This window comes from Felis catus, chromosome D4 (assembly GCF_018350175.1).
Source record: "Felis catus isolate Fca126 chromosome D4, F.catus_Fca126_mat1.0, whole genome shotgun sequence".
NCBI classification, from domain to species: domain Eukaryota; kingdom Metazoa; phylum Chordata; class Mammalia; order Carnivora; family Felidae; genus Felis; species Felis catus.
In genome coordinates this window covers 10,482,700-10,506,773 of record NC_058380.1, presented here as the reverse complement: position 1 = coordinate 10,506,773, position 24,074 = coordinate 10,482,700, and the positions used below count along the sequence as shown (strand labels likewise).

Sequence of the window (24,074 nt, the reverse complement as noted above, 5' to 3'; positions counted from 1 at the left end):
ATCTTTCATCGTCCTCTGGAAACTCCTCTCCAAGCCCTAGGTCTTGAAGATCTTCAGCGTTTTCTTCTAAAGGTTTTAGAAGGTATTTTTTGTTTTACATTCAAGACTATGGGTCCTATCAAATTGATTTTTGTGTGAGGTGAAACGTTGAGGTCAGGGTTTTTTGTTTTGCCTCTAAGTGGCCATTTGCTGTTCTTTGAAAAGACTTTCCTTCCTTTATGGAGTTGTTTGATACGCCATCGTGGGACTTGGTGGGAGCACTGATGTGTCTGGCTGCTTCTGGGCCCCGACCTCATTTCCCATACTCCCCCAGCTGGCCCTTACCTGTTGTTCACTCCTCACCTTCAGTGACGTTTCCCTAGAGATGCGTCTGAGGACCGCCCATCCCACCCGGCTCCATTGTCCTCATCTTCAACCCTAAAAACGTTGGCCTTCGTATTCTCACTCAACACCTACTTTTTTCCTCCCTTGTGGTATTTAGCGTAATGTTAATAATTTCCTCGTGTGTGTGTGTGTCACTGTGTGTGAAATTCCTGCCTCGAAGCCCCAAGAAGGCAGGAACTGGGTTTATTTTGTTGACCCCTCAAGTTCCAGCAGTGTGCCTCTTCCATGCTGAGCACCCAATCGTTATTTTTGGGGTAAATGAATGGCAAAAAGTTAGGCCTCTTGGGGATGTTTTATTTTTATTTTTATTGTTTATTTTGAGAGGGCACAAGTGGGAGAGGGGCAGAGAGAGGGAGACAGAGGATCCAAAGCGGGCTCTGTGCTGACGGCAGAGAGCCCGATGTGGCGCTTGAACTCAGCAATCATGAGATCACGACCTGAGCCGAAGTCGGATGCTTAACCGACTGAGTCATCTAGGTGCCCCTTGGGGGATGTTTTCTAAATCAGAGGGTGCCATTTTCTTAAAATCAGTGGACATTCTTGGGGCGCCTGGGTGGCTCAGTCAGTTGAGCGTCTCTCTTGATCTTGGGTCGGGTCATGATCTCGCGGTTTGTGGATTTGGGCCCCACATCAGGCTCTGCACTGACAGCATGAAGCTCTCTTGGGATTCACTCTGTCCTCCCTCTTTGCCCCTCCCCTGCTCTTGCCCTCTCCCTCTCTCAAAATAAATAAAATTAAAAAATTAAATCAGTGGACGTTCCTGGCTCTTGGAGCCTTAGGATTTATTTTTTCTCAGTTAACCCACCTTTTAAGGCAGTGGTTTTGAGAACCTTAGGCCTGAAACAGAATCACCTGGAGGACTGGTTAAGATGCAGACCCCACCAAAGATCGTGATTCGGTAGGTCTGGGATGCATTTCCAAGAAGTTCCCAGAACATCCAAGCTAACTAATCCTGCTGCCAAGGAACCACACTTTGAGAGCCTTTTGCTTGAAGATGAAGCAACTAAAGATGCGTTATCCCCGTTGGCTTAGTGACAGTCCCAGGCACCCTTAAACTCACCATTCAATTACTTTTGATCAGTTTCAGAGTAATCACAGAGAATATCCTGTAGGAATCCAATCCCAGAGGAGTTCGAGGCAAAATGCCTGCTACAGCAGTAAATAAATGAGAATTTCACATTAAAAAAAAAATTAAAATAGGAAATGAACAAAATCCTTTTGATTCTCTTACAGCTCTGGCCATCACATGTGGTTCCTTTAATATTTGAATCGGCAAAAGCACTGACATTTTAACTCAAAACCAGTAGCAATGGAGATGCTTGCTAAGTAAGAGCAAGATTTCACTGATGAGAACAAATTTATAAATGAAAGGGTTAGGTCTCTGCTGTGGTCTGTTTTCCCTACACCCTTTAGAGATGAACCAAAGCAAATCGGTTAAGTTCTATTTCGTGTGCCTATGCGGAGTCATAAAAGCAGTTTCCTCTGAAGTCAACAAAAAACCCAAAGGTGATAAGCTTTAAAAAAACAGCTTCGGGGCGCCTGGGTGGCTCAGTCGGTTAAGCGTCCGACTTCAGGTGGGTCACGATCTCACGGTCCGTGAGTTCGAGCCCCGCGTCGGGCTCTGGGCTGATGGCTCGGAGCCTGGAGCCTGCTTCCGATTCTGTGTCTCCCTCTCTCTCTGCCCCTCCCCCGTTCATGCTCTGTCTCTCTCTGTCCCAAAAATAAATAAACGTTGAAAAAAAAAAATTAAAAAAAAAAAAAAAAACAGCTTCAACACTTCTGATTCTGATTTGTCTGCCCGTCCGTTGCCCCGTTGTTTTGCAGAGAAAAACAGGTAGTTTTCAGCCTAGGTGGTTATGATCTGATAAACTCTGATCACTGAAAATTTCCTGGAAAGAAAATTTACCTTCATTTTCTTCAAGTGTTCAGGAAGCCGTGTGGATTCCAGCAACCCGGCTGGAGCAGAGCCAGGCTGGGCTCTGAGCGTCTGCAGGCTCTGAGGTGCCTTTAACCTGTTGGAAGAGCATTGTTTGTAAACACACTCGCAGAAAGTGGATGTGGATGGGCAAGGTGGGGGGGGGGGGGGTCTGGGCGAGGGCTGGACACGCCTATACCCACTTCGGGGCGCAAGGAGGCAGGTCTTAACACGGGAATTCTTTTCAAATAATGCGGAAAAGAGGAGTCAGGAATGTTAGGCTGTTAGTACAGCTCATCTGTTAAACATACTCTGAAATCTAAAGTCTCTTTCAACCCAAAGCACAGATCCAGTTAGACTGTTGGGGGCATGGGGGCAGGTGGGTGTCTTGTTTGCTCCTTGCTGTATCCTTTGTGCCCACAACAGTGACTGGCACATGACAGGGCACTTGTTAAATGAATAAATGAATGTGTTTATTATTGCTTCCACCATACATTCTCTTTAATGTCTGCATTTCAACTTGTTCCTGAGACAGAAACACTTCTTCTGGCCTCTTAAATATCACCCCAGAGAATAAGATTGTAAATATAACTGTTTGAACAAGGGTAGCGTGAAATTTTTATAATGGGGAGAACGCAATTGCCTTTCTATGTTATAAATGAAACTAGCATCCAGGACTCTGATTTAGATCTTGACTGATAATTGAGATTTCCTTCCGGCAAACCCTCCCCCCACCCCCAACCCCATACCAAGAAAATTATCCCCTGTATTTGAGAAGGGTAAATGGGGTTGGGTCATAATTAGGTAATTTGGTTGGAAAGGGACCAAGAGCTGGTTAACATTACCACCACAATTCTTGTGGTAGGAGCCAATACTAGAAACCCCCAGGAGATAATCTGATAATGAACGATGGCCAAAGTTTGCCCTCAAAAGTACTTTTAATTAAGTTACTTTTAATTAAACTCTGGACAGAAATATCTGGGCAGTCATCGAGGGTGTATAATAAGTTAGACAGGTTTTTGGATGGTTGTTTGAAAGACTGCCTTATTTAAAGAAATAAATGAGCTTTGCATGTTTTATTAGGGTAAAGGGGTGTGTGTGTGTGTGTGGACTTTGGCTTGTAGACTGTATTCTTTTTAGCTTTCTCTTGAGCACTCAGGCCTTAGTCCTCTTTGTTTTATCATAACTGAGCCCCTGTGGAAACAGACATTGCTCTAGCCACAGCCCTACTTTTCATGTACTCTATTCTTTTTTTTTTTCAAGGTTTTATTTTATTTTATTTATTTGTTTTTGAGATCGTGGGAGAGCAGGGGAGGGGCAGAGCAAGAGGGAGACAGAACATCCCCAAGCAGGCTCAGAGCTGTCAGCACAGAGCCCCGAGCGGGGCTCACACTCACAAGTTGTGAGATCATGACCTGAGCTGAAGCCAAGAGTTGTACACTTAACTGACTGAGCCGCCCAGGTGCCCCCAAATTTTTTAAGTAATCCCTACACCCACCATAGGGCTCAAAGTCACAACCCCAAGACTAAGAGTTGCATGTTCCACCGACTGAGCCAGGCAGGCACCCCACCATGCACTTCCTTATCTCTTGACTTTGCATACTCCGTTCCTTCTGTCGAGAATGCCCTTCTTTGTCACCCTGGAAAACATTCATTCATCCTTTAAGACTTTGGCCACGTGGTCTCTTATGAATACATTTTTGGCCATTCACAGCCTGTTTGGGCAAGGTAAGACCATCTTGCTGTGGATTAGAATTAACTGCGTGTACACTGCTGTTCGAGTGCTTTGTGCTTTGACTGTGTGTCTGTCTGCCTCCGGCACTAGTGCGTCAGCCTCTAAGAATGATGTGGAGCTTTCGTTTATCTGCTGCCTCCAAGTAGAAAAGGAAGAGTGGCTGGTACCAATTCTAAGAGTTGCAGGTCTTTAAAACGTGTTGAAGTGACAAAAATACACATAGAGTCCTCACACGTTGAAGAGAAAGAACCTCAGGGGGGCGCCTGAGTGGCTCAGTCGGTTGAGTGTCTGACTTCAGCTCCGGTCACCATCTTTGAGTTTGTGAGTTCGAGCCCCGCATCGGGCTCTGTGCTGACAGCTTAGAGCCTGAGCCTGCTTCTGATTCTGTGTCTCCCTCTCTCTCTGTCCCTCCCCTGCTTGCTCGTATTCTCTCTCTCCCTCTCTCTCTCTCTCTCTGAAAAATAAATAAACATTAAAAAAAAAAAAAAGAGCCTCAGCTGGTCATGATGGCCACGTCAGCACTGAGAGATTGTGAGTGACTATTTTTTCTGTCTTTTCCAGATTTTAGGTATAACTGTGTTGTTAATTTTGTGAAGCAAAAGAAACAATACTATGACATGTTGTAGAAGAGATTCCAGAACATATACATCAAAACGGTGGTTTCCCCTCTTAACACTTGTCATTCGAACAGGAAGGTTCTTATTCCAATTTGACTGCCCTGATTCTGTCCATTTTTGAAATTACTGTGATTCCATTGGGAGCCTCCCACCTAACGCTGAGCGGGGGAGCATGTTGGTCAGGTGAAAAAGTACTTAACGTATTGAGTCAAATGACATCCGTAGTACAGTCTAAGGAGCAAGGCGGATAGCCACATGGACGTGTATCCTGGGGAGTCCCGATCAAAGTGTGGTGGGCGCATACGATGGCCTTTCCTATGCGTCATGTAAGTCCCTCCTCAGGCTCTTAAACATGTCATCTCAAGGAGTAAGACGGGAAATACGGTTGTTTCAAAAACAAATGCCGTAAAATTCTGAAACATAGCTTTCTTTCTAAAAGGAATTTAAGTGTCCTTTCAGTAAGCGTATGCATCCCTCAGGTGAGGGCCTCGAAAGGTTCCCCTTATTTAGGTGCATAAATTTTTACTTGTTAAAGCAACAGGGCCCTTACCCACGAGGGCTGGAGTGCGGGCTCTAGGGCTGGATTGCTCACCCCTGCACTTGGCTCTGGCACTTCCTAGTTCTGTGAGCCAGGCATGTTTTTTTTGTTTGTTTTTAATGTTTATTTGACAGAGAGAAACAGAGCATGAGCGGGGGAGTGGCAGACAGAGAGGGAGACACAGCATCCGAAACAGGCTTCAGGCTCCAGGCTGTCAGCACAGAGCCCGATGCGGGGCTTGAACTCATGGACCACGAGATCATGACCTGAGCCAAAGTCGGACGCTCAACCAACTGAGCCACTCAGGCACCCATAACCAGGCGTGTTCTGACCTCCCTATGCCTGAGCTTCCTGTTTGTAAAATGGGGAGAGAGAATTTTTAGTAGCTTGCAGGGTTATTGTGAAATTTGAATGAGGTGATAACTGTTAGGTGGTTTAAAAAATGCCTTGAATGTGGAGCGCCCAGGTGGCTCAGTTGGTTAAGCATCCAACTCTTGATTTCAACTCAGGTTATGGTCTCGTGGTTCATGAGATCAAGCCCCACATAGGACTCTTTGGTGACAGCGCAGAGCCTGCTTGGGATTCTCTCTCTCTCTCTCTCTCTCTCTCTCTCTCTCTCTCTGCCCCCTCCCCCACCTTTCTCTCTCTCTCTCTCTCTCTCTCTGTCCCTCTCCCACTCATGCCCCCCCCAAATAAATTTTTAAAAAACCTAAATGCCCTGAATGTAACATAAGTTCGCAAATTCTAAGATGCACATTTTTCACATTCTAACATTTCTGAGATGAGGATATTTCCTACAATTAATATAATCTTAATAAGCATTTTAAGACTGTTTAATTAGCAACATTAGTTTTTAATCAGTGCTACTTAAAGTAATGGTGCACCACAGAATGGATACCATTTGTATCTCAATAACTGATAAGAGTAAGAGCTCAGTGAATACCAGCTGTCATCTGCTTGGTCATCAGCAGTGTCCTCGTCGTCATTATCTGGGCTCTAACCAAGGCAGTGGCATTTGGTTGGTTGCCAGAGCCAGTCTAGGGTATATGTCAAATCTCAAGTTCATCTATCTGTTTTCACTAATGCTTTCTTAGAGAAGACCCAGTGGGCTGCTCCTCCCGTTGGTTTCATATTGAACTAATGTCATGCGTTTATGGGATAAATTCACGCAACGTCTACATTATTCTCTGCGCTGCGCTCGGGGAGCTACTAAAATGTTCTTCAGATTTGTCGCTTGAAATAGAGAAGACGACAAACTCTTTATTTTCTGTATTGATGTATTTCCCTAGGGGCTTTCAAAGGAGTGCTTTTTCTTAGTGAGCTCAACTAAGCCACCATTGTACCGCTTAAGATTTACTGGTTTGCAGCCTGCTCTGGGGAAGAAAAGAAGCAGTTTATTGATCTGTAACAGAGAATGGAACATGGCCAACCCTTTTCTGGTTTATATAATGCACTGACATAAGAATCTGCATATCATTAAGAAGACTAAGTCCTCACAGTTTGAGGCCACCTGTCAGGCATGAACAATAACTGGGAAAAATCAATACACCATATGAAACTGTTGTTTTTGCATAGACACTACCCGGATCCACACCCGGTGACACATATCTTATTATATTACCAGTGGCATGCTTGTTCCCTTTTTGAGGTTTCTCCTTCCTTTTGATTTTATCGTTCGGTTTGGGGGAGGGTGGGAGAGACCAGTTTGGATCGGACATAAAGATTTTCTGCCAGGCGAAGGCTGCTCACTAACAGGAGGGGACCTTGGACCAAAGTTTATGAAGCTTCACTCAGGAGATTCTGGGCATATCTCCATCCAGATACCTTGACACCTACTTCATGCACCCATAACACATGCAACCTGTTTCTTCTTGCCTTCTGTTTGCCCTCACGAGTTTACGGGGCGGTATTTACAAGCCATTCTGAAGCAAGAGCACCAGCCCAGCGCACCGATCTAGAAAGGGGTCACGAGTCAGCTTAGATTTGCTTTTGTTGGCTTTCAAAAGTGTAATCAGTTGAAGAACTTCAGAAGCTGGACAGGAAGTCCTCTGTCCCCTTACCTCCCTGTTCCCTCTCTCCCTTCTTCTCTACCAGTCCCCACATTTTTTTTTTTTTTAACCAAGCTACATTTGCCAGAGCTGTGTAGTCATTCCTGTTCTTAAAGGTAATGCTCATGGTATCCCTAAAGCCAGCTCTGCCCGCACGGGGGTTACTGCTTCCCAAGCCCATTGCCATGGACCCGGACCAGTGCCTGTTTCCAACAGAATGTCAGGTGACTGCAGAGAGATTAGAGCCATCCTTTCCTTCTGGGGTGCTGTCACACACACCAAGTGGGGACCAGCAGGGAGCTTCTCGGGGGAGGCTGAGAATCCGGTCTCTGCCGGCGGAGTGGCAGTCCCCAAAGCTGGAAAAGCCAAGCAAGGGAACAGTAAATAGTTCGCTTTGAACTACAAGCGAAAACCCATTCAGGCAGCGAAGACAGTTTCACTAGCTCTTCAGCTAGTGACTGTCACTGTGTGATCACAGAGATCAGCCATTTCCTGTGCCTGCCTTCTATGTACTTGGATTTCTCACTTCTTACACTCTCCATGACCGTGGCCTCATAGTTCCCTTTCATGTTGCGTTTTGAAAATTCTTTCTTCTTTCTCCCGTGCACTTGAAAGCAAATAAAACCAGAGACGGGAAGTCTCCAATCTTTATTTTTTTTTTTTAATAGTTACTATTACAAATCTAATAAAGGAGCTAAGTTCCTCCCTAATTGCATCAGCCAGGGGCAACCATAAGGAACATTTTGGTGTATTTATTTCTTGGGGTTTTAAATCAATGTGTAAATATGTACATATTTTTCACAAAATTGGGTTTATGACAATACAATTCTTATCGATGTTCTTTGAGTATTTTACTACATTATTGAAAGCTCTTAAGTGATTTCACTGGCTGCATTAGACGTGTATATGCGTATGTATTAGCATTTTGTTCTTTTTATTTTATTTTATTTTATTTTTACATTTATTTATTTTTGAGAGACAGAGAAACAGAGCACACGTGGGGAGGGACAGAGAGAGCAGGAGACAGAAACCAAAGCAGACTCCGAGCTGTCAGCACAGAGCCCGACGCGGGGCTCGGACCCACAAACCGTGAGATCGTGACCTGAGCCGACGTCGGACGCTTAACCCCCTGAGCCACCCAGACGCCCCAGCATTTTGTTCTTTTGGGGAGGTCACTGCGGGTTTCTGAACCGACACTTGAATTCCCAACTTGGAATTTGTTAGATCGGTTTCTTCGGGTTTTGTGGGTCTAGAGTTAGGATCTGGGCACAGTGGAAATGGACTATTTAACTCTATACCATTGTTCGCTTTCCTTACCAGCATTTTTCAAAAGGTGTTTTGAAAAAGCAGAGGTTAGAGCAATGTTCCCTTCCTGTTACTATTCTTGTTTCTTTTTTGTTTTAAATTTTGTGTTTCTACTATGTCTTATAGTAGTAATCTCAGTTAACTTTTTTTTTTTTTAATTTTTTTTTTCAACGTTTATTTATTTTTGGGACAGAGAGAGACAGAGCATGAACGGGGGAGGGGCAGAGAGAGAGGGAGACACAGAATCGGAAACAGGCTCCAGGCTCTGAGCCATCAGCCCAGAGCCCGACGCGGGGCTCGAACTCACGGACCGCGAGACTGTGACCCGGCAGAAGTCGGACGCTTAACCGACTGCGCCACCCAGGCGCCCCTCAGTTAACTTTTAAATAGAGGATCAATATAAAGTAAGAAATATGGTGCCCATCGTGACCCCTAATGTTTCCGAACCATGTGCCATGCTGTCATTTGAAGGTTATCTGACAGGACAGTGGGAGATATTGAAGACTTTTTTAAGAGGGGAGCTGACTGGCTCAGATTTATGTTTTAAAAGACCGAGTAGGCAAAAGACTTTGAGATACCTCAGAAGGGTTCCCGTGAATCAATCCTTTAAAAATGTGAAGGCTGTCTACAACAGCAACTACCTTGAAGGTGTTGAGCCAGCATCTGGAAAAGACGTTACGTTTAAGAACCACAAATGGTCAGGGCATCTGGGTGGCTCAGTCGGTTAAGCATCGGACGTCAGCTCACGTCATGATCTCTAGGTTTGCATGTTCAAGCCCCGCATCAAGCTCTATACTGATAGCTCAGAGCCTGGAGCCTCCTTTGGATTCTCTGCCCCTTCCCTGCTTGTGCACTCACTCTCTCTCTGTCTCTCTCTCAAAAATAAATAAATTTTTTTGTAAAGTACCAAAAATGGTTTGTAGTGGATTTGCGGTAGGCTAGGGAATGATGCCCCTGAGGAGGCCCTTGGTATTTGAAGGCCACCTTCCTAAAAATGCCACGTTTCTGGAGAACCATTTCCATCTCTGATAAGAGTATCGTGTCTAGAGCCCTGCTCTGGGTGCCCGTCCACAGGCACATCTGCGGGTACATGAATCTCAGCACCGAGTGGCGGGGCCAGTCCATCATCACCCCCATCCACAGGCCATCTCTCCCCGACTCCCGATTTGCTCTCTCCGTTAGCAGCCATCTTTGTAAACAGACGTCTAAGATTTAGTGTTGTACATATTTTTAAATGATCCATTTTGATGAGGCTGTCTTCATTGTTTCAGGTTGATCGCGTTTGGGAACTTGATGCATAAAATTTGCATGATTCCTCACTCCTTTCTGGATCTGTCATTGGACTCCAGCCAGCATGGCTCACGCCACAAAGGTTAACGGCTGTGCCTCAGGTAACTCAACTCTGGAAAGAGAGAGAGAATGTGTGTGTGTGTGTGTATGCCTTTGCTCAAACTGATTTCTTATGTCTTTTTCAGTAATGGGTAGATAATAGCAGGTTGCCTAGGTAACTGGACTTTGAAAGCAATTTTCTATCCATCGAAGCTAGGTTGGTTTTTTGTTGTTGTGTTTTTGTTTTTGTTTTTCCAAAATCTCTTAGAGAATTTGCTTTTATCTTTAGAGTCTTTATGTGCAGAAATCAGTTAGATAAATTATTACCCGGGTCAATACTGTTGAAGTGTTGAAAGATCAATGTAAAATCCCGAGTGCTGATCCAAGGATAATGGGCATTCCTCTTGCCCTTCTTTATGAGGGATTGAGCGATGCGAGAGGAGATAGGTTTGGATGCCTAAAACCAGTTCCTAGTGTCTGGTCCCAAGCAGGGTTTGTTTCGTGTTGCTGCACAAAGGGACAGAGTGGCTAGGGAAGAGCTTGCTTGCTAGAGCAACTTTCCCAGAGAGGAATAATCAACAAGCCATATCACGAATCATAAAGATTTGTGTTCTCGCTGTTACTCTAGTTACGTTAGAGACCTACACAGGTTGCATAGCTCGTCCGGTATTGCCTACATAAGATGTGGGAGAAATTTATAGGACAAATGCAGAGGAAGTCCTCCTGAGAGACGACCACCTGCCCCCAACGGTACGCCGAGCGTCCGTCCCTCTCTTGAGCGATCAGCCAAAGAGCAGAATGTGCGAGAACGGTGACCGTGTATGTATGCAGGAACTGTCGCGCAGTGTCTGAAACGGGGTCGGGGCTCTGCTGCTCTGAACACTGGGTCATGGAAGGAATGTGGAGTTGGAATCAGGACACCTGAATTGGAGTCCCAGCTCCAGCACTAACCGTGAAATAGGGGGCAGGACTGTTCCGTGTGTGCGGTATCAGTAAACGTGTCTGCCTGCAGGGTTGAGACCCACGCGAGCACCAGAAGCGGACTTACAAGTGCCAGGTAAGCCGGCAAGCTCTGGTAAGGACTGCGGCAGGAGGAGCCCTCTGCGGGGGGTGTCCCCAGCCCACCCGTGTGACTTTTCCTTCTAGCAGTCCTGGCTGCAAGCATCCCCTCTGACAGGAACTTGTTAGCTTTCTTGCCCCAGGCCAAACCCAGCCAAACTCTGTTTATTCTGGGACTACCAATCTTTCTCTGTTTATTTTTCTGTTGGTCCCTTCTACTTGCCAGCTGCCAGGGACTTGTAGAGATTCTGCTCAGGACTGCTGTCGGCAAGGAAAACTGGGGGCGCCCGGGTGGCTCAGTCAGTTAAGCGTCTGACTCTTAACTTCGGCTCAGGTCGTGATCTCACGGTTGATGAGTTCAAGTCCCGCGTCGGGCTCCGTGCCGCCACTGCGAGGCCTGCTTGTGATTCTCTCTCTCTCCCTCTCTCTCTGCCCCTCCCCTGCTTGCTCTCTCAAAATAAATAAGCTTAAAAATAAAATACAAACGACACAAATCTAGCCTTTAAATGAACACCCACAGTGTACCATGATGCCAAAGCTGCTCTGTCTCTACTCCCATCCCTAGTTCGTACGTAATCCTGTGAGATGACACTGTCCCCTTCACCATCGCTATCAGCCCTGTGTGATGGCAGAGAACCTCAGTCCCTTAACCTAAGTAAGAAAAGTCAGGATCATTCCTCGTGTCGAGTCAAATACTTGCTGAGGGAGGAGATTGAAACATGAAATGTCTTGAGTGTTGTGAGTGAGTTTCCATCTCCTGTGATGCTCCTCCCTTCCCTCTCCTGCCCCCACTTCCCACATGTTCAGAGGAAGGGGGGCTGGAGTTAGTGGTGCCTCTAGACCTTGACCCACTGGTGTGTCTAGCACATTCCTGTCTTCAAGGGTTTAGATACCTACCCCATTTGCCCTCAGTTCCTTCTCCAGCCTGACTCTTCTGGAGTGTCTCCTTTCCTTTGGTTCTTAAAGTCTGATGACCCAGCTGTAACCTTTCCCCCTGCCTAGCAGGTCTGGGCACTGAGTCCAGAAACAAAGGGAAGCTCTATGATTTGTGACTTCTGGGGTATCAGGGTATGATTAGTTACTGCAGACAGGTGTCTGCACCAGGCAAGGGACAGTTTTGTTTTTTCTAGTCGCCATGACCTCTGTAAGCAATCTGATTAGAGTTTCAGCCATACATAATTACTATAGTTATACACACACACACACACACACACACACACACACACACACACACGTATATGCATGCATATATACATATATATGAGGCCCATTTTAGAAAATTCTAAGATTAAAAGTTTAACGTTTTCTTAAAAAATAGAGCAAGAATTACTGGTAATGCCCCCACCCAGAAATACATGTTGTGCTCCTTTTCTGTATAGTCTTTATTTTTATTTTTTAAACTTCTTAAAAAATTCTTTTTAATGTTATTTGTGATTTTGAGAGAGAGAGAGAGAGAGAGAGAGAGAGAGAGAGAGAGAGAGAGAGAGAGAGAGAGCTCAAGCAGGGGAGGGGCAGACAGAGAGGGAGACACAGAATCCGAAGCAGGCTCCAGGCTCCGAGCTGTCGGCACAGAGCCTGACGTGGGGCTCGAACTCAGGAACCTCAAGATCAGGACCTGAGCCGAAGTCGGACGCTTAACTGAGCCACCCAGGCGCCCCTTTGGTATGGTCTTTAAATTTTAAATATTTCACACAGTTGAGATAATGCTTATAAAAATCACTATTTTTACCTTTTGTTTTCCTGCTCTGTATTGCAAAAGAAATGCCTGCTCATTGTTCAAAAAAAAGAAAAAAGCCAAACTCAAACATGCAGAAGTATATGCTGTTTATAAATATACTGTTTTGAAATGTAATTAACATAAAAACATTTACAGACTGCAGATTAAGATGGGTTAAAGAGGGCTTTATGGCCCCCAAAGGAGTCTGGCCCACCCCTTCCCCTGAAAAATCAAGGCTTTGGGCTTCCATAAAACCTGAGGAAAAGTCCCATATGAGGTTGGAGTCAGAGCATTGGCACGAGAAATGCTTTTCATGGTCTTAGGAACAAAGCAGAAGCAGAAGAAGCCAGCTAAGAAAAACACCACTTGGCCAAGCAGTGCCCTTGGCCTGCCAGCACATCTGAGGTCTGACATCACATATCGTGTCCTTGTTTGAGACTTGAAACTGAGTAAGGGACTATTCAGAGTCCTTTTACACTTGGACTTCCCCACTGAGTCCTTCAGTTAGCTAGAATAAAAGCTGATTTTATTTTGTTTCTTAAGTTTATTTATATTGAGAGAGAGGGGAGGAGAGAGAATGGGAGAGAGGGTGTGAGCAGGGAGGGCAGAGAGAGGAAGAGACAGAATCCCAAGCAGGCTCTGAGCTGTCAGCACGGACCCCGACACGGGGCTCGAACTCACGCACTATGAGATCACCACCTGAGCCGACATCAAGAGGCCCTTAACCAACTAAGCCGCCCAGCACCCCAAAAGGTATTGATTTTAAAACAAGAGCAGTTAGTTGATGCTATAATTTGTAAATTTATAATAAATTCCAGGCTTACAAAATGTATAAAGGTGATATGACAGGCACCTGCATACATAGCACCTGGCTTCAGAAATAAACAAGTTCATGGCAAAGATTATGGAGGGCGTCCAGCGGGCCAGGCTCTGTTCTGGGGACTCGGATGCAGCAGGGAACAAAACAGGCCTTCGGTCGACGCACCTCCTGCTTTCGAAGACCTTTCGTCTAGTGGAAGCTGAGGGTTCCTGTGGACAGAGCCTCTGGATAAAGTAGAGGACTGACTCACACTAAAAAAAAGTATGCACTGTGCATCTGAAATTCAAATTTAGCCGGGTGTCCTCTGTTCTTACTTGCTACACAGGACAGTCTCGCCTGGGTACCCCTTCCAGATTCATCTTCCTCCAGGCCACCCTGTCCGTATCAGTCATTTGTTTCTGTGTGACCTCTTTTCCACACGATCTCTGTCCTACTTCTGTTGACTGGTCCAGTTGTGATTTCATTAATGAAAACCCCTTTATTATGGTATTCCAGAGAACAGCCTAATGCCACCTGTCAGCGTGACAAGGTACAAGCTTTATAAATTGCTCGTGACTGTCCCCTTTTCTTGGGGCCAGCTACGAAGGAAGTGAGGGTTGTTGGTTAGGAGGTTGGCTGTGTCTCTGCACTTTGGGGATGGGGACAGTCTGCTCTTTCTCAGGTTTCTGAAATCATGTTGTAAACTGGACGCACTGTTTACCTCTGTAAACACTAATTGCTGTTGTAAAACTTTAATTAGAGCTTAGCATCTCTTCAGAAGCTAAATGACAGGTGGCTTATTTGTCAGATGAAGATAAGAATACCTGCCCTGCCTTCTTCACAGGTGTGTTGTGAAGGAGAGATAAAATAATAGCCATAAAAACACTTTTTTACAGTATAAAATGCTGGTTGGATGTCAGGGGAAATCACTGCCCTTCTTGATCTGCTGACTCTCTTGTGAGTTCCTGGTCCGAAAGGCACCTGTTCAGGTGCTGCTGTACAAGGTCCCATCAGATGCGGTGATTTTTTTTTCCCTTTTTTTTTTTTTCCTATAATCAGAGGTATTCTCCTGTTCTGTGTGTGTGTGTGTGTGTGTGTGTGTGTGTGTGTGTGTGTGTGTGTGTTATTTATCACATCAGCTAACATACAGGGTAGTCTTGGCTTCAGGAGTGGATTCCCATGATTCATCACTCACATACAACATCCGGTGCTCATCCCAACAAGTGCCGGCCTCAATGCCCATCAGCCACTCTCCCCTACCCCCCATCCCATCAACCCTCAGTTTATTCTCTGTATTTAAGAGTCTCTTATGGTTTGCCTCCTTCTCTGTTTTTATCTCATTTTTTTCCTTCCCTTCCCCTCCCCTATGGTCATCTGTTAAACAGTTTCTCAAATTGCACATATGAGTGAAAACAGACGATACCTGTCTTTTTCTGACTGACTTACTTCACTTACCATAATACCCTCCAGTGCCATCTGCGTTGTTGCAAATGGCAAGATTGTTTTTCATCGCCGAGTAGTATTCCATTGTATATATAAACCACATCTTCTTTATCCATTCATCACTTGATGGACATTTGGGCTCTTTCCATAATTTGGCTATTGTTGATAGTGCTGCTCTAAACATTAGGGTGCATAGATATGGTGATTTTAAGGCTAGACTTATATTACTGTTAATGAAAGTTAAATAAATGAAAGCAACAGATGAGTATTAGAGAGTAGCATTTTATGCCTCCCATCACCCAGCCTTATTTTTGCTAATATTTGCCTTTGTTAGTTTTTTATTTTTTCCAGATAGCTATATATTTGCTTATTTACAATACTTACCGAACTGCGTTAAAAATTTGGTGGTCATTTTAAATTCATACAATCAATTTCATAAGACCTTGATCTTCTGGTCAGTTACCTGGCTCCAGGTTTTGTCACCATGTGGATCTTAAATGAGGTACAAAGGCCGCTGATAAGACAGGCTCCTGGCTGAGCAGGTCGAACACTGCCGTGCCGTGCAGCCCACTGGATTGTGTAAATATTTTTCCTGGGCAGCAGCATTTCTCAAACAGAACTCTGAGCCCACTGCGGTGAACCCGATAGCGAAATTGCCTGCTGATGGTCAAGCGCGAGACCCGTTGTGTGTGCCTGTGGTGTTGGGTCTTAGTCCTGTTCTCCGAAGGCAGAACGGAAGCTGATGAGAGGCTGGGGCTGCCCTCCATGACCTTTCAGGGTATCCTGGAAAAGTCGGCACGAGGATTAAATGCGCGTTCTGATCAGTCCTTTGGGGTCTCCTGTGAGTGGTCTATCAGAAGCACAAAGGGAAGAAACAAAGTTGTCTGACATAAAAGCATAGGTGAGGGCCAACGGGGATCTTTTTGATTCCACTGGTCCCCACTTTCAGACCACAGAACACAAGTTGCCCAACTCACACCGTTAGTTAATGGCTAAGCCAGAAGCGGAACACAGAGAGCGGTTTTCCTTGTTCCCCGCATTCTGTTGGCATTAAAAAGTCAGAAGCGTCGAGTCTGTGATGTTCTGATTAAACAGATCAAGGGGAAGGTATATAGTTGAGAAAACTACGTGAAACCCAAAAGTAGGCCAGTCACCAGTAAACTGCCCTCCCTGATAGAGGTTATGGTGAAAAGGTATTTTTTCTTAGTGTGAATTAAGAGCCAAATTAACAGGCATATTCGTATTTAGTATAGCACGCAGCACCATTCCTCTGGTGTATTTAATAATTGGATCTTAATTATACATTTCAACTTTATTTTTTTTTATATGAAATTTATTGACAAATTGGTTTCCATACAACACCCAGTGCTCATCCCAAAAGGTGCCCTCCTCAATACCCATCATCACCCACCCTCTCCTCCCTCCCACCCCCCATCAACCCTCAGTTTGTTCTCAGTTTTTAAGAGTCTCTTATGCTTTGGCTCTCTCCCACTCTAACCTGTTTTTTTTTTTCCTTCCCCTCCCCCATGGGTTCCTGTTAAGATTCTCAGGATCCACATAAGAGTGAAACCATATGGTATCTGTCTTTCTCTGTATGGCTTATTTCACTTAGCATCACACTCTCCAGTTCCATCCACGTTGCTACAAAAGGCCATATTTCATTTTTTCTCATTGCCACGTAATATTCCATTGTGTATATAAACCACAATTTCTTTATCCATTCATCAGTTGATGGACATTTAGGCTCTTTCCATAATTTGGCTATTGTTGAGAGTGCTGCTATGAACATTGGGGTACAAGTGGCCCTATGCATCAGTACTCCTGTATCCCTTGGATAAATTCCTAGCAGTGCTATTGCTGGGTCATAGGGTAGGTCTATTTTTAATTTTCTGAGGAACCTCCACACTGCTTTCCAGAGCGGCTGCACCAATTTGCAGTCCCACCAACAGTGCAAGAGGGTTCCCGTTTCTCCACATCCTCTCCAGCATCTATAGTCTCCTGATTTGTTCATTTTGGCCACTCTGACTGGTATACATTTCAACTTTAAATGAAACTTAGTTTTTAGCTTATGAAAGGCTAATTTCACCCTGGAGTTTATAAATGAAATAATGTATTTTCCTACATAGGGATGGTGTTTCAGAAGATTTTTTTTTTAATAAAGTAGTAGTTACCCTTGAACTTCCTAATTTTTAAAATGCCGAGGGGCACCTGGGTGGCTCAGTTGGTTAAGGGTCTGACCTTTGGTTTCGGCTCAGGTCAAGATCTCACGGTTGGTGAGTTCGAGCCCTGCATCGGGCTGTGCGTGGCGGCACGGAGCCTGCTTGGGATTGTCTGTCTCCCTCTCTCTCCGCCCCTCCCCTGCTCCTGCGCTGTCTCTCTCTCAGAATAATTAAATAAACATGATAAACAAATAAAATGCTGAGACCACTACAAATAGGAGGCCTTGTCTTTCAGAGTTCCACCTGTCTGGTTAAATCAGAACCGCAGAATTCATCCGGCCCCCAGAGAGCTTCTGAAGGGTCCCTCCCTCCTCAGGGCTAGCTTGTTTCACCTCGTCAGGCTTCTGTTTTAACCCACAGCCAGCTTCACCTTATGGGCGTTGTGGTTCCAGACCTCGAGTGAGTCAGAATGGGTTAAGCATCATTCAGGTTTCAGACAGGCGATTAAACTCTGGTTAAGCCAAGGAAAGGTGCCTTATCTTGCAGCGAGAGACAGCCCACGTGGATGTGGGAAGGGTAGATCCCAGCTCTTCCCGGCATGAGGCACAAATACACCCTCCATTTGGAGATTTCTGCCCAGATGCTCTCTGGGTGCCAAGAAGAAAGGAAACACACACACACACACACACACACACACACACACACACACACACACAAAATAAAAGCCCAGCAGGGAGATGCGCTACATTAAAAACTTGAGCTCCTGCTCTCTTTCTAAAGCTGCAGAGTGAGGCAAAGGATTAAAACAGCCTTTCCTACAGGATTTGAATATTCTGTGCCTTGCTTACCCCCCAGACTTCCCATCGTGAGTATTGGCGTTTATTTCTGATTCTGCACTTCCCTCTTTCTTGAAGAGCTTGGGTGGGCTAGCCCACCCCATCCAAAGTCTAGCTCATTAGCCTCTTTTCCACAGGTTTGCCTTCTGTGCCCCAGATAATTCCAGTTCATCTCCTTTGTGCAGCTCCCGAGAAGGGTTTGTGTGGGCTTGGAAAATGAGCGACTTGAGCTCGCAGTTGCTGCTTTGGGGTCCTTCTCTGTACAGGGCTGTTTGATTTGCTCTGGCACAAAGAATATCAGCATAGTTCTCGAATTCACAGAGGTTATAAATTCTTGCTGTTTCCTGGCAACATACCTAAAAATTGCATTGAGTAGACTTTTCTCATCAAAACCTCCTAGGAGACCCAACCGGGAAATCAGATTTGATAGGATTCATTCAAACCCTTGTAGAAATTCTCACTTGGAAAAAATGTTGGTTGATTCTGTTTTTCCTCTCTTGGCTTCTCTGCCGGATATTTTTGGAATGAGCTGCAGCTGATTTACTCATTTCCATATGCTTTAGGAAAAGCATGCTCATGTTATATATATAAATGTTTATTTTTGAGAGAGAGAGAGAGAGAGAGAGCACAAGTAGGGGAGGAGCAGAGAGAAAGGGAGATACAGAATCTGAAACTCTGTCTGCACACAGCACAACGCGGGGCTCGAACTCAAAAACCGCGAGATCACCACCGAACTGAAGTTGGACGCTTAACCGACTGAGCCACCACGGTGCCCCAGTGTGCAGTTTCAGAGGCTAAGCCTGGTTCTGGTTTGGGTTGCAGTTCGCCGCAAATCCTGGCAACAAGAAGTGTTTAAACATGCAGCCCATGTGTGTCTCCTCACGATCTCAGCTGGTAGTTCTAAGGGCACAAGTGATCTCACTACTTAAAAATAAGTATTCCGCTCTCGTGAGGGTTCTTTTTTTAATACTGACCAGATTCCTAATCTTAGCAGCTCTTGGAATGAGGTTAAATAACATTCTGTAATATTCAGAAGGCCTTTCTGACCAACGGATAAGAAAAGCAGATTATGACCATGAATGAAAACTGGGTCAATGGACAGATTATGGGATTGATAGGAAGCATTCTTATCCCAGAAGTTGAATCTGTGTGCACCTACTCTGTCTTGTTTGTGACAGGCCAGGTTTGAGGGACCCATAACTTTTCTCCCAGCTGGGTTGGAGGTTGTAGGCATGGTAAAGTTTCACCTTGTGAGTTCTTATTTATTCATTTATTTTTAATTTTTTTAACGTGTATTTATTTTTGAGACAGAGGGAGGGAGAGAGAGCGTGAGTGGGGGAGGGGCCGAGAGAGAGGGGAACAAAGGATCTGAAGGAGGCTCCAGGCTCTGAGCTGTCAGCACAGAGCCCGAGGTGGGGCTCGAACCCACGAACCCTGAGATCATGCCCTGAGCCGAAGTCAGACACTTAACCGCCTGAGCTACCCAGGTGCCCCCGTGAGCCCTTATTTAACAGAGGCGGTGCTTAGGGGCACCTGGGTGGCTCAGTGGGTTAAGTGTCTGGCTGTTGATTTCAGCTCAGATCATAATCTCACGGTTTGTGAGTTCGAGACCCAGTTTGGGGTAGGGACTTGGGATTCTCTCTCTCTCCCTCTCTCTCCCTGCCCCTCTCCCCCAATATGAACAAACATGAAAAAAATAAAGGAGGTGCTACTTAGCGTGATGTTTATGGAAGCAATTTTCTATGAAGAGTCACAAGTGCAGTGTGTATTTTAGGTCTTTTTTCATGATCTTATCTAAGTGAACAAGTTGCCTCCCCAGAGGGATCTTCTGTATCTTGGACATGCTCTCTTTTAGGTAGAATCAAGAGGTCATCGTGTGATTTTTCTGAATTTAGTCTCACAATATTTGGTTCAGTCAATAAATCCCATCAGCTTTGCAAACCATTTTGTGAAAACATTGGTTCAGCTTGTGCCGTCAGATTTTCCCATCCCTGCCCACTTCTGAGCGCCTTTTTTCTCTCAGATTAACTGCCCACAAAGTGAAGGCGTTTTAAGTGTTGCTGTTCGGCAGGCACACCAGGTCTCCCGGAAGAAGAGGAAAAGGATGTTCCCGGACTCGAAATATAAGAGAGAGAGATGATATTTCTAACCATTGATTAGCCCAGCTGCATAATATCTTTACACCCTTAGTTACATGCGTCACCTCTCACTTTCTTCTGATTAAAGCCGAAAATGTTCCTTCTTCCTCTGCTGTCAGTGTCCTCCTCGGCTACGTCCGTGCGCCCACCCCGTATGGCTGATTGATTTCCTTTTCCACCAGCATTCCGAATTGATTGACTGGGATGTATTAACACATCTCAGGAACACGCCGCGGAGATGTTTTTGGAGGCAGCACATTCTGGCGTGTTCCCATCCAGCTGGGAGAACAAAGACTGATTTGTCTTCCCACGAGCTGGCCAAGGAGGCATCGGTACCTGCGGGCTTTATGCCGCGGGGACCCCAGCCGGGACCCCGCCCCTGTAGGTGGTGAGTCAGCCCCATGATGTGCTGATTGTTGTCGCGTACCAGGGTGGAGACCTGGAAGTCTGTGGGCCGGTAGGGGTGGAGGGAGAGGTTTGCATGTCAAACCATTCCAACAATGTAGCTTACAGGAAAAAAATTGCAAAACACCGATGCCCTGTACCGCCAACTTTTTCCATTAGCACCACGCTTTACACGGGTTCCAAGTCTGTCCCAGGGACAGCAGCTTGGCAGTGTGAAGGGGAAGCAGTCACCTCACATCCTAAGCTTCTGTGGTTGGCTCCCTGTCACCCCGTGTGGGAAGGAATCCCACCAGTTCCTGGGCACCTTTTTCTACAGTCTCATGCATCACTCACACATGCAGCAGCTGTGGGTTCCCTGAACAGGGCTGCTTGGACGTGGTTGGGGCGCTAGAAACTAGCGCCTCGAACTTACGGCCCCTCAGCCGACTGATTTTCAATGAAGAAACCCCAGACAGGAAATCTTCCGTAAAGGTAAAGGGGCCTCAAAGCTGGGGTTTCCCCTCTGGGGCATTATTCTTTGCTCTTCTGTCCTCTGGCCACTTTCATATGAAAAAAATACTTCGCAGACAGTGGTGAATATAAATCAGGGTGCAGTTTTGGAACAACCAGAAGGAATGATAGAAAACTCAGTAAAAATACTTCAATGAGTTCGTTCATTCAGTCGAACGAACTTTTATTTATTTTACTTAAAAAAAATTTTTTTTAATGTTTATTTTTGAGAGAGAAAGAGAGCATGAGCAAGGTAGGGGCAGAGAGAGAGGGAGACACAGAATCCGAAGCAGGCTCCAGGCTCTGAGCTGTCGGCCCAGAGCCTGATGCAGGGCGTGAACCTGTGAGCCTCGAGATCATGACCTGAGCCGCAGTTAGAGGCTTAACCGACTGAGCCACCCAGGCACCCCAGTAGCTCACTTTTAAATGACTACACAGAAATTCGTTTGGTAGAGGGACGGCTGTTTCCCTTTTTTAGTGACCTGGACCAGCCCTGAGGTCCTGTGAAAGTTGGTCTTTCTTCGCCTTACTCTCCCTTCTTTGTGATTTTGTTTTGTTAAGGATGGCTGGCAAGATTAAGGATCATTGGATTTTCTATACTTCTATTATTCTTTCTGTCTCTCCAAACATGTTAGCTTTCACGAACTTTAATCTCTCTTCCCTCCTCTTAACTCTGGGCTTTTGTTTTTGGCCTTCCTTGGATAGAAACCATGATCTGTTTCTGTTTCTTCGGTCCTGATGCCTGGGAAAATCATGGGGCGCCTTCCCAGCCCTCCGGGGCCCCAGGCAGCCAGAGACCAGTTCTGGGCAGAGTTGTGGAACAGGCCGGGGCTTCTGCACCGTCTCCGCTGCTGCTCTCTTGCCCACCTGCTCTGTTTGCTTCCTAGGGGCTTGCTCAAAGCACTGTCCTCTTGCTCTGGCTTTCTTTCCCGTACCTACTCCTCCTCCCTCAAGACCTTCCTCACTTATTTCTTCTAACAGGTGTTCTCAGTTGCTCCCAGGAGGACCTCACCCCTTCCTCTTCTTTATTCCTGGAGAGCCCTGTCTTTTCATTAAGAGTTAGGGCTGTGGGCCTCACCCGTCTGTCAGGATGGAGGCCTCCAGAGGCAAGAGCCACGTCATCTGCAACTAGGTGTGCCCATTGTGGTTGCTCAGGCTCCACGTTCAAGCAGCACCTGTTTGCAGCGCACCTGTTTTGTGCTGGCATAACACTGGGCCTTGAATCCAGAGCAAGACACGGGCACAGGGCCTGCTTGCGTCTCTGTGCGATTCAACTGAGCCCTGCCGTTTGCCCGTCTTACATCGTTACACCTTTTACGGTTTTCTCCCAGCCTGGGCCCCTGGGTATTTTTCAGTCTGTGGCATACACTCGCTTACAGGCTTCCTCCTCTTACCTCACCACTGAGTGCAAGTTCTCGTATCTCCTTTCTCCCCATTACGTGCTCTAAGGTCGGTGTGAAATGATACTGTCTGTTAAGTGCCTTGGGTTCCGGGGCAAGGTGAGCAGATATAATGTGGTCGTCCAGGGAAGATTATTGTCAAAGGCCATTGGAAAGTTCTTTCTAGCTTCCATGGCCTCTTTCTGGTCAGCGACCCAGCCAGAGAGAGGATGTTAAGCTCCGGTCACTTCCTTTTGCCCCGGGCTTGTTACCTAGTCTGGTTTGGCAGGCTGGTTGGAACCATGGTTGGGAAACCGAGTTGGTGGCTTCTCAGGTTGGGAGTATGGCTGGTCATTCGGCCCGCCTTCTTCCCACGGTGCTCTTGGGGAGGTGTCTACAGATCTCTGACCCCTTTTAGGTGGCAGGAAATAAACGGTTCTTTAATTATGGTAAATAATTATTAAATAAATTATAATTAATAAATTATAATCATTATCAACTATAAATTTTAATTATAAATGAATATTAAATAGACTGTTCTTGTTTGAGGTGGTCATGGTCTTTGTGGTAATCTAGTTTAAAGTCTTAATCTTATTTATTTTCACGCCTCTCAATCCATTTTGTCATGGGCTGTTTTCAAAGCTGATTTCAAGACCTAGGTGAAAGTATATCGTGAGACAGTCTCTTGTATAAGTTTGAGAAAAGTAATAATCATGGGGCACCCCAGACCGTGAAGAAAGCCTGTCGTGTAGAAAATCATTCTGACTCTGGCGTTAAGACTTACATGTGTTCGAGGAAATGCACTTTGTTGAATAAGGTATAACAAAGACAGAAGATTGGTTTTTTGTTTTGGGGGGGTTTTTTTGTTTTTTTTGTTTGTTTGTTTTGGGCCTTTTTGCATAGGCCCATCACCCACAGTGTCCTTGTCCTAATATCACTCTCCTGGCCAGAATGCCACACTTCTGCTGGGCACACCCTCCTCTCTTTGGAAAATCTCCCCATTCTAAAACACGTAAGTTTTAGAAAGAGCACATCCTTCAAATCCAGGCATGTAAAGGAGGAACCCTCCTGCAATCCCCAAAGCTGCACACACCTAACAGGACTAGAAAGAGCTAGAAGCCCTCGCTGGACCTGTCCTGTAATCCCCTTCAAGGGCTGTGGCAGAGGTGGGTGGAGAAGGAGCTGGCAGGGATGTGGAAGGGAGCTCCTCCCACGGCTCTCCCTCTCTGGAGTCAGCCTAGACATCAGCTTGTGTGTCAGTCCATCTCCGTTCTGAGAGCCCAGGAAGGGTGAAGAAGCATGGTAAGGAGTTTGAATTCTGTAGGGATTGGGAGGGAGGCACATCTACAGTATCGCAGAAATAACCCCGGCCTTCCTCAAGAGTGATAGCACAGCATCCTGATTTCAGTCTGTCTCTTTTTAAGATGAATTCTTATACGTAGCACTCCTGCACCTTAAGTTTACCTTCATGAGGAACGGTGGTAAGGATCCCAGGCTGTTGTCTTCACCTTTTGTGTGTGTGTGTGTGTGTGTGTGTGTGTGTGTGTGTGTGTGTTTATTTTTGAGAGAGAGACACAATGTGAGCAGGGGAGGGGCAGAGAGAGCCAGAGACACAGAATCTTAAATAGGCTCCAGGCTCTGAGCTGTCAGCACAGGGCCCGACATGGGGCTCGAACCCATGATCTATGAGATCATGACCTGAGCTGAAGTCAGATGCTCAATGCACTGAGCTCCCCATATACTCCTGTATCTTTTTTTTTTTAATGAAACATCGTAATA

The 24,074-nt window shown here is 45.8% G+C and overlaps 1 protein-coding gene across 8 annotated transcripts in view; it reads left to right on the top strand.

Moving 5' to 3' along the window:
• KANK1 (KN motif and ankyrin repeat domains 1) overlaps positions 1-24,074 on the top strand; it is a 211,717-nt gene that overhangs the window by 132,687 nt on the left and 54,956 nt on the right. For all 8 annotated transcript variants that reach the window (XM_045043460.1, XM_045043461.1, XM_023243318.2 and 5 more), the window contains exon 3: positions 9,814-9,933. In XM_045043460.1, coding sequence (XP_044899395.1) covers positions 9,897-9,933 — 37 coding nt within the window. In that variant the 5' untranslated portion in view covers positions 9,814-9,896. The remainder of the gene's footprint in view (positions 1-9,813; positions 9,934-24,074) is intronic.